The sequence below is a fragment of the Alternaria conjuncta genome (genome assembly GCF_024043145.1).
Source record: "Alternaria conjuncta strain BMP 0040 chromosome Unknown scaffold_6, whole genome shotgun sequence".
NCBI classification, from domain to species: Eukaryota; Fungi; Ascomycota; class Dothideomycetes; order Pleosporales; family Pleosporaceae; genus Alternaria; species Alternaria conjuncta.
In genome coordinates, this window is record NW_026250095.1 from 1,424,495 (window position 1) to 1,435,172 (window position 10,678).

Consider the following 10,678-nt stretch of genomic DNA (forward strand, 5'->3'; position numbering starts at 1 on the left):
TTATCTGCTTTGGGCTCACTGAAGCCTCCGGCCGCACACCGTGCGCAATCGGACTACCCACCTTTACCTTTGGCGCCTACAGTGGGCTAACGTGTTTGTTCTTTTGCAGCCCCGACAGATTACCCCGCGGTGCTTCAGTACACCGAAACGATAAAGCCCGTCACGCAATCAATCACTGTGTCGCGCTTCACAGTACCAACACTACACATATCTCCGCCGTACTCATCACTGTAGTCTGCAACATGGCTAATGACGCCTTCAACTTCTACGGTAAGTACTGTTATGATTATCGTGTCTGCGCATTATCTAACAAGAAACCATAGGCGACGAGTCAGACGACGCGAAGCCCGTTCAGAACAACTTGGACGACTTGAACGACGCAGTCGGCAGTGCTAGTGGTGAGGACGACGACTACATCGAGGACGCTGCTCAAGCAGCTGACGATGTAAGTATACAACTTGCTCATTCTGATATCGCTAACTTGAATAGTCCGACGATGGTGACTTCAAGCTCGATGGCTATGAAGATCTTGGTATCCCAGAAGAAGAGGTCGAGGACGAGGTAGACGACTACGATCCTGAGTACGACGACAACATGACCGGTCAGAAGCGCAAGCGCGTCCGAACCAACAACGCCTCCAAGACCAAGGGTCTTCAGCGGTCCGTCATTGGTGTCCCAACTGGCGACGCTGAAGCTTTCATATTGGATGAAGACAACAGCTTCCTCGACAGCAAGCCTTCGCGCAAGCCCGGTACCTTTGGCCGTCATGACCGTCGCAAGGGCGAGAGTCTTCCAGCTTACCACAAGCGTGTCACTCATGAGTTGGACTCTGATGACGAACTCATGATGACGATGCGTGAGAAGGGCTTCAGTGATCGCCAGATCGCGGACAAACTCGCCAAGGATGGCCGTGTTCGCTACGACCAGAAGTCCATCTCCACGCGTATCATGCGCATCCGCCTTGCTCAGTGTGAGAACGTCGACTTCCTTCTGAAGGAGGGATACAAGGAGTGGGAATACGCTGATGTAAGTACCTGGTCAAGTGACACCCCCTTTTTGATTTGGCTAATATGAACTTTTAGGATGAACTTCTGGTTCAGTCTTACGCTCTTGCCGACATCGAGGTCAATTACGAGTTGGAGCGCATTCGCGCCTGGCGCTTCCGCAAAGTCTCCGATTACATGCGTCGCCTGAACAAGAACGCACTCTTCTCTGCCAAGGCCTGCCGTAACCGTTACAATGAACTTGTCGAAGGTACAGCCCGCATTCCTACCGATATGGACGACGACCCCGACGCCCGCCGTATGGATATGGAAGAGTACCGCATGATGCGTGAGAAGACCCGTATCAAGGAGCAGGCCGACAAGGACGCCCTGGAAGCTGCCGAGGCTAAGATCAAGAACGATGCCAGGGTGCTCAACGCTCAGAAGGCAGAGGAGATCGCAGAGAAGCGCCAAGCCAAAGAGCAAGCAAAGGCTCATCGCGCCATGACGCGTGCCGCTCAAGCCCAAATCCGCCTTGCCCGAGCCAACGCGAATAGGATCTCGAAGACTCAGCGCAACACCCAGATCAAGACCAAGGGCAAAGCCCAGGAAACAAAGAAGAGCGAGGACGCCTCTCCGGCCCCGACCAAGACCAAGACCAAGAAAGTGGACCCTAACTACACCGATCCGCGTTCTTATCTCTCCTTCCTTGATCTGAAGAAGATGTGTGAGAATCGTGGTGTTGATCTTCCGCGCAGGGTGGACAAGGACACCCTTCTGCAGGCTATAGTTGATGCTGATGACGAGTACAACCAGAACGAGCTCAAGAAGATGTGTCGCTCCAAGGGCTTGAATGCCAACACCAGTAAGCTGGTGATGAAACAGTCGCTGGCTTTGGCTTCGGCAAAGGCTTGTGACTCGTACGATGCAGGAGTTGCCGCTGCCAATGGCACTGCCATTGCTACTATTGAGGACGACGGTGACGATGAGATGGACATGGAGGAGGAGTAGGTGGGGGCTAGGCGAATTCACGGTATTGAATGTGGAGGAAGGTGGGACTAAAAGTGGTTTGACTCACGCCACGGCGGACTATGCATGCAGTGCCTGAGCACAGTGGATGGGGTGTATCTCTCAGGGTGGGATGAAAAGTGGGAGTTCAAGGCTAGACAAAGATACTTATTCTCCAAGCAATGAGATCATCATGGAACGAACTCTTTCGTAAGAATTAGACTATGTGAACATCGTGAAACCTCTACCAGCACTCCCACTTCTGACCACCCATAGCCACCAGCCGATTGAACAACTCGTCTCTCAACGGAAGCGCCATTATGCGGTATTCGTTGAGCTGCCTGTCAGTAATGATCAATCCATCTGCGACCTCCCGCCCCATAGCCCATCCAACAACCAATTTCGCCTTCCAGCCAAAGCCACCGACCTTCTTCATCTCCATAATTTCTCCAACCGGTAAACTCCAGGACGGGTGAAGATCCTCTCTATCTGCGCTACCAATCTTCTCGATAGTCTTGTCTGTGGAAAAGGCGATGGACGGAATCGTGGACTTGGTAGCGATGTACACATGCCCTTTCTTGCCATCATGTCGGGCTTTGAATTCGACTGGACCGGATGTGAGATCAACTCCCCTGCGTGGTACAGCACCCAGTCTGTTCTTGGCATGGGTGGAGCCGGCTGCAGCTTTGACTTTGTCAGCTGTCATGGTGGTCTCGACGCCGCCCTTGACGGTGCCGCGGAAGAAGTTGAGGATCTTGGTTCCCTTCTTGCCGTGCTTGCTGTCTTTGGCTTGGTCGATATCTTCGCCCCCGGTTTCGTGCGCAGTAGTAGGGTCGTGGGCCATAGCTTCATCGAGTTCTTCTTGTGTTGCGTTCAGTGGCCAGTCGGCACCTGTGGCGCGCAACTCTTCCTCGTTGATATCGACGGGCTTCTCTTCTGGTGCTTGCGCTACGTGAGGCGGCGGTGGCAGTGGGGCTTTATTTGCTTCGCCGAGTCTAAGAAGAGTAACGGTGAGTTGGGCGTTGGTAGGGACACCCTTGAGTAGCGTATTACGGAGCTCGAGCAGCTTTTGCCAGTTGGGAAACTTCTTGTTAAGAAGCGCTAGTCCTCGCTGTATGACAGGGTCACCGAAGAAGCCAAAGCCAGCACCGAAAGTGACACCCTTCATGAACATGTACGATGTTACAAATAGTGACACAAGAACGAGTGGTGCCACTACGACTGCGAGTCGAAGATGAGACCTGTTCTTTGGAAATGGGGGAGTCGGTTCAAGCATACTGTGATCATGTCAGTAATTTCATGTAAACGCCGAGAAACGGTTGCTTACTTCGCGAACCGCTCCCATGTGTCTGTGACATCTGCGATACCGTGCATAATAGGCCTCATTTTCGTCCACATGGCAGTCTCCATGGGAACTTTAGTCTTGTCGTGGTGCTTGCTGGGCTTGGCGCCAGCAGCCTGATCCCTTGCATCCGCAGCACCGATGGCGAGCCTAGTAGGGTCCGGTACACTACTGTCAGGAGAGTCTTCATCTGGAGGCTCTCCCTGTGGGTGCTTGCCAGTCGCGCTCGATAGCGCTATCGACGCAAACCCGTTGACGAAATTCGAGGCCTCTTGCTCAACAGCCTCACCCTTGTGGTTTTCAGGTGCTCCAGTAGCACTGTCTGTACTGCCTAGAGTTCCAGACTTCGGCTTCTGTACACCTCCCGTAGAGCTGACAAGAGCGATAGGTGCTGGTGGGAACATGGCACCGCGAGCCGGGGGGTAGACAATGAGCGTAACCAAAGTTACCGTTATCAAGGGCACGATCATGTCGAAAATCCAGGCGGCAAAGTATGCGGAGCAGAACCATGCAGTGCGACGCGTCTCTCTCCATGAGCGGATGCGAACGATGTGCTTGCCGAATCCGATTAGACCGATGCCCTATGCGCGGTTAAACCAAGCGCGTTCGTTACTTGCTCTGCGAATGCTTACTATAGTCATATATAAGCGTTCGATGTTGGCGCGAAGCTTGTCCGGCGAGAACTCTTCCTCATCCGCGATGTTCATGTCCAAGCCCCCAGGAGGCGCTGTTGGAATTTCTTTGACATGGTACATTTGCTACTCACTGTCAGTACCCGATTGTAGGGTTGCAGTTACACCTTGCTCTCACCTTATTGAAACGTCGGACCAACAGCCACAAGTCCTCGTTACCCAGACCTCCGACGAGCGGCTTCGCGACGAGTTCCTTTGGCTCATTCCATCCAAGGTCCACCACTTCATCTCCGTGAGCTATCTGCGCTGCACCCTTCTCTTCCGGAGGCGCTGACTTAGCAGCCTCTAGAGCTAGCGCATGGCTCTCCGTAGGCGCATTCCGTAGCGTGGTAGACTTCCCCTCATGTTCTGTAGGGTCCGTATCCGGGATAGGCAGGAGGTCCTTGTAGACCACACCTCCGGTCGACATGTTGACGTTCAGTATTAGGCGTCAGATGTGCGTAGGTGTGAATGTATCGAGGTCAAAGGGTAAAGGGTGGAGGGTAGCCTTGCAATGTATTGGCCTTCATACGGCAAGAAAGACGCGTAGGGCCGCAATTGCCCTCTACGTCATGTACGCACTAACGAGTGGACGGCAAGCCACACGCATCAGTGGCGATCAGAAGCCGCGCGACGCTAGATTAAACTCCTAACCTGAACACCGTTGAGGCTCGTAACCGTGCGCTAAATGCTAGTAATTAAATATTCATCGTGCCTCTGCATGCGCCTCACCACGTTGTCTTGATGCTATCCCAAAGTCTGGGTGAACGTGTGGAGCTGACAGAATCTATGGTTTCCAGGTCCGCAGAGAGCGATCATGATCGCCAAACCCCACCACATCTGGCCTCCCGTGTTTTCCCTGCTTCGATCCTTTCCAAATCAGGTGCGCCATGCCTTTCCAGGCCGAAGGCATGCCAAAAAGGTGGCTCGCAGCAATTTTGCGATGACTGGAAAGAAGTGCCGTATTGCGCGCCAACACAGGTGTGGGCGTGTGACGTCATCGAACGCTTTGCAGCACGCAGTGGAGCAGCACGAGTGGACGCGTAGTGGAAATAGCTTTCGCTTGCTTTACCACATAGTTTGCGTGTAATGGCTATGCTTTCAAATTGATTCAGGACTTCTTTGTTCAAGGCCAAAAGATGTCATCCAAGACCGCCACGAGGGAGACACTGCACATGACCCGTGATCGGAGCGTGGTTAAAGAAGCGAGTCATTTGACTGACGGCCGCGCTAGGTGTCTATGTCTACGTGACAGCGAACATTAATGTTGGTGGTGAGAAGCGGCACTCATGCGCAACATCATCCATTATGCTTTCCTAAACACATCTATCAGGCCTTGCTCGTACGTTACCGTGGTCGAAACCATGATGCCATCATGCTTCGCTCTTAATTCCTCCTGGCTACTATGCGCGCCAGCCCAGTGTAACTCCGCCAGTCCCTGCTCCAAGATTGGCTTTGAAGGCCTGTTGTTTCGACTAGGTCCTAGCTCCAGTCTACTCCCCTTGCTTCTAACCGCGAAGCCATCAGTCTGTCTTCGGTAGCCGCGCGAATCGTACGAGGTATTGAAACGGAAAGCGTTGAGAAGAACGGCAAATGCGGGGCAGCAGCCAATGATGACAGCTGGAAAAGATTAGTGATTGTATGTAATGGTTTCTGAGTCTCGACATACCAATGGAACACTCCACCATGCCCCAGATAGCGAGCCAAGTGGGATCAAGTGGTTGGCCTGCAGCCTCGGGCTTTGATGCGTTGATCGCAACTTGCGTGACTCGGAGACAGGCGAAGAGGATACAAACGACACCCGTTGCGAATAGACACAAGACTGATATTTTCTTGCTTCTTGGCATCTGGAGATTCCAGGTGAGAAATGTTGGAAGTGCCATAACTATGAGAGCTAATAGTCAGCAGATAGAACAGAGATGTACAGGTGCTACATGACATACTCATCATATTTGTTGAAGTATCTGCGGCAAAGGAGTAGTACAGGCTGACAAGCTGGGTATGGTGCGGACCTTCGCCAGTCTAGAGCGGGAAGTGATTAGTAGGCAGCGCAGTATGTATCGTGTGCACAACAAGGACTTACACATCCTCCTGTCCAGAAGCCAGGTATGGTACCGCATGACTGGAAGTAGAAAACATAATTGCCAGCAAAAGTCTGTCTCCAACGTCAGCCGTCGTCCAAGTGAGTGCCACCAAAGTCAGCATAACTGTGATATCTTACCACTAAGCAGATTGCAGCTATGCACCACCACACAAAGGTCCAGCGCGGAGATATGCCATTCAATAATCTCCTATAAAGCAGCAGTAAAGATAGTTTGATGGACCAAAGCACCGCCCAAAACATGCAGAAGGCAATGAAAACCATCTTCGCCATCAGCATACTATCATGCCGAAATTCTGGATAAGGCAGTATTTCCCGATTCGAGACGGCGTATACTCTCTGCATATAAGGAGACAATGCAATGTAGAGAGCGCACATCGTCACATAAATGGCGAAGGCGACAAATACAAAGTAGTCAGAGGCTGTCAGCCTTCTCGGCCTGACGATGTTGAGACCAATCCTCGCAAGGACGACTGAGCTGGTCAAACCAAGCATAGAGTATGCGACCTTCAGTACTGTTCCCTGGGCGAAACCGTTCGTTTTTGCCGACATCGTTGTTGATGTAGTGTAGACCGGAAGTAAACAATGATAACAAAGATACAATGAGGAGTGTCGGTCATTGATCGCCGGAGCATGCTCCGAGACCTGATAGTTATTCGATATCATTGTCGTGTCAGTGCATGCGAGCATGCGGCGTAAGACCACTCTCAGGTTTCGTGTGTACCGGCAGAGGGGATCACATTGATCAAAGGGCCATGACCAATTTCCAGCACCGAGTCTACAATCGCTGATTGCTTGATCGTAGTCAGGGGTAGCCAGGGCTATTCAAGATCTCGCTGTTGTATATTTAGTATACCTCCCTCAAACTTGCTCTTGCATGTTGACAGCAGTGTGGACTTGACCATGGCCGATTTGATAAGGTTTGTCAATTCTGGAACAACGACGCAGAGTAAACAGCCATGCGCCAAAGATACATGTTCCCATCCTGCACAAGATTAGGATAAGATGGATAGCGCACGAGACTCTCCGTGGATGAAGAGTGGCACTGAAGACGTCGCTTGCGCCTGCCAAATTCCGTGCCGTCGCTGTTCTATTCGCCGCCATCCGGAGCATAAAACCCTCCTATGACACGGCGGTTCGTTTCGCTTGCGGCAGATCAAGATGCAGTTGTTATCGGGCAGAGCAATCCCTTTGCCAAGACAATGGATGAGTTGACGCGGGGTGTCGTGCAGGTGCCACCAGGCACAGTGCTGAAGGGCGCGGCACGATCTAGCGCTTATTCAGCATCCGTGCGGCCCACTCTCCCCGAAACAAGGGCGTGACGGGCTGGCAGGAAGGGTCGCCCTTCAACATTCATCTGGCCTACGATATACTGCCCACCTTCTTTCGATAGGCATGTTACCTGTGCGCAACAGCCAGAGCCACAGGACAGCCTAAGCCTGACGATTAGAGCTTCAATTATCTGGGACGCGCGTGGAGGGTGCTTCATCTACCACATTGCATCTCGCTTCCATTCATGCTTAACTAGGTACATACACCAAGGACTCAATCGCGTACGCGAGAATGGACTCGCATCCGGTTGCCCCATCGCACAAGCTCTTGCACATGCGCGTACCTGCACGCGACTCTTCTTGAGCCAATGCTCCGAGATTGAAGTATGCTCATTCGCCTCAGGCAGCGCCACCTCTTCGATGCAGGTTCCACGGCAGAACCGAATTGCGGCGCGGCATGCAGCTAAGCATCTGTTTTCTACTGCGGCGCTTCTAGACAACGACTGATGATCCCTCGGGAGCCCTTGAAGTCGCAAAGCGCAAGGAGACGTCTGCCCAGGTAAGGCTGCTAAACGACGCGCAGAATCAATGTCTTTCCAGTAATAAATAGCTCTGGAAAGCTCCAGCTTCTTTCCGCCGAACCTCCAATCCAAGCCCAACATGAAGGCTTCGTTCCTTGCCATACTTGGAGCCCTCGCTGGCAACGCAGTCGCTCAGGACGCCTTTGAGCCCACTGACTTCAACATCACGGAAGCTCTCTTCGCCAATGGCGTCAATGTCTCTGCTCTTCCCGACTTGGCTGCTTTGATCGAGAAGCGCTCACTCTCTAGCCCGTGTGCCGCCGCTGTAAGGAATCTGTCACGTCACTTGTGTAGAGGACTCCAGCTAACATACTCAACAGTGTAGCTCACTAAAGCTCATCTTCGGAAGCAAGCTACTTTCTAGCGGTTCAGAATCCTACGATACCTTCACGAGCGGATACTGGTCCAACCAGGCAGCCTCTGTCAACCCAGCCTGCGTTTTCCGGCCTTCGAAAGCGATCGACGTATCGACGACGGTATTAGTCTCCCGCCTCACACAATGTCCGTTTGCAGTCAAGGGTGGAGGACACACCGCGTTCCCAGGCGCGTCTAGCATCGAGGGTGGCATAACCATTACCCTGGAGGCGATGAACGAGGTCACACTTTCCAGCAACAAAAAGACTGCATTCATCGGACCCGGAAACCGATGGGGGGCAGTATATACAAAGCTTGGAGAGCACGACCTCGCTGTCATTGGTGGGCGTGCATCAGATGTAGGCCTCGGTCTTGTTCTTGGTGGCGGCATTTCCCACCAGTCCAGTATCTACGGATACGCATGCGACAATGTTGCGTCTTACGAGGTTGTTACTGCATCAGGAATCATCTTGAAGGTCACTCCGACTCTGTTTCCTGATCTGTATTGGGCTCTTCGCGGAGGCGGCAACAACTTCGGTATCGTTACAAGATTTGAGCTGGAGACAATTCCCCAGGGGTTGATGTGGGGCGGCACCCGAGTCCATGCGCAGGCCAGCTACCCAGCGCTAATCGATGCCTTTGCATCAATGGCTGAGGGCGCTACCGAAGACCCCAAATCAGCCCAGATCTTGTCATTTGCTGTGACAGCGGGCAACGCGGCAGCCCAAATCCAACTGGAGTATCTCGAACCCGTTGACGAAACCAACCCACCTGCTATCCTGAAGAAGTACCTTGACATCCCTCCACTCATGGCAAATACTTTGAACAGAACCTTGGCAAACGACACGGTCATGCTCACCAACCAGATGCCCGGAGGCCGCCGCTATGCATTCTGGGCAGCCACATACAAGCTCGACAGGGAGTTCATGGCCTGGCTGCAAGCGCGTCACGAGAAGGACGTAGGCCCGCTAGCGGACCAGGGCGCTCTGGCGTTCCAAGCCTTCACCGTGCCGGCTATGGAGCAGATGAGCAAGAAGGGCGGCAACGCACTTGGTCTCTCCCCTGCCGATGGTCCACTAATGCATACTCTGCTTTACGTGGTCTGGGACGACGCGTCTAAGGATGAACAACTGAACAAAGCCGCACTGGATTTGATGAACGCCGCCAAGGCTGAGGCGAAAGACCGGAATTTGTACACTGAGTTCATCTACCTCAACTATGCTGGACCGTACCAGAACGTGATTCCTAGCTACGGAGATGAGAAGCTGGCAAGGCTCAAGTCGATTGCGAACAAGTACGATCCCGCTGCTGTCTTTCAAAAGCTGCAGCCTGGTGGGTTCAAGCTTGAGGGTGCGCCCTACGGGGAGACTATATAGACGTTGACTTGTCTTGTATAGATTCAATCAAGCTGCCAAAACTTCAGATTCTGATGCTGAAATTACCGTTACTCTACGCTAAGATACATCAAAGAAGCAATACACCTGGGGCCTACGAACAAGTCTTTGGATTGAAGAATGATGCGATATATTCGATAGAACGTACACTCGTACTATGCGCCCAATAAGAACGGCTTTTCGTCTGAGTATCACATTCGCGCTCAGCTGCGACCCATCGCTGTGCTGAGCTATCAATTCTGACCCATCCCAGCTCGTTATCATCTGCCAAAATGGGCTATCGTCCATAGCCAGGCAGCTCTTGAGGTCTAATTGGAACACCAGGTAATTCCACAGGCCTTTGCGGGACCGGAGCCTCGTGCAGGAAACTATCCTGGGTAGGAGCTTCGTGCCTATACTCTGATGACAATTCTCCTTTGACTGGCTCGTAGTAGGTTGTCGTCTCTGCAGTTTCCTTTTTCTTCTTATATGACCGTCTTCCGATAAAAGCACCCAGAGCGAGCAGCGCGATAACACCAAAAGCAGCACTCACACCAATCCCCGCTTTCGCGCCTGTCGATAGGCCACCACTGTCGTCATTCGGTGGTGTTGTAGTGGGCGATGGGGTTGAAGTGCCCGCGGGGCTGGACGAGCTCAATGGAATCGAGGTGCTAGTAGACGACGCGATTGAAGACACCGAAGAACTCGAGATGATGCCCAGGAACACACGATCGACTTTCTCCTTCCCGAAACTAGCATCGTCACCACAGCAAGCGGTTGAGTTGCCACAGCACCAGTACTCAGACGAATCGGTACCATCACAGGGAGTGACATTCACGTCTCCACTTCTTTGATTTGGCTGTGTGTCGATGTAAGCTTTCAGAAAGTCAAGGTGTAGGGCGCGATCGTACTGTATTCGTACATAGTTCCTGGCAGCCTCCGGCCTCCCAGTCCGACAATGTACAGGACTCTCTAAAATAGATGAAGTTATTGT

The 10,678-nt window shown here is 52.5% G+C and overlaps 3 protein-coding genes across 3 annotated transcripts; 2 read left to right on the forward strand and 1 right to left on the reverse strand.

Moving 5' to 3' along the window:
• Window positions 1-242: 242 nt before the first annotated feature.
• On the forward strand, window positions 243-1,994 carry J4E85_004883 (uncharacterized protein; the record flags this gene model as incomplete). Its single annotated transcript, XM_051469134.1, has 4 exons — window positions 243-270; window positions 324-445; window positions 490-1,026; window positions 1,083-1,994. 4 exons carry the CDS (start codon window positions 243-245, stop codon window positions 1,992-1,994), a joined length of 1,599 nt encoding a protein of 532 aa, XP_051327349.1.
• Window positions 1,995-2,235: 241 nt separating this feature from the next.
• Window positions 2,236-4,434, reverse strand: J4E85_004884 (uncharacterized protein; the record flags this gene model as incomplete). Its single annotated transcript, XM_051469135.1, has 4 exons — window positions 2,236-3,268; window positions 3,319-3,914; window positions 3,966-4,091; window positions 4,144-4,434. 4 exons carry the CDS (start codon window positions 4,432-4,434, stop codon window positions 2,236-2,238), a joined length of 2,046 nt encoding a protein of 681 aa, XP_051327350.1.
• A 3,602-nt stretch (window positions 4,435-8,036) lies between these two features.
• Window positions 8,037-9,687, forward strand: J4E85_004885 (uncharacterized protein; the record flags this gene model as incomplete). The annotated part of the gene is made up of 2 exons (XM_051469136.1): window positions 8,037-8,222; window positions 8,278-9,687. 2 exons carry the CDS (start codon window positions 8,037-8,039, stop codon window positions 9,685-9,687), a joined length of 1,596 nt encoding a protein of 531 aa, XP_051327351.1.
• Window positions 9,688-10,678: the final 991 nt, after the last annotated feature.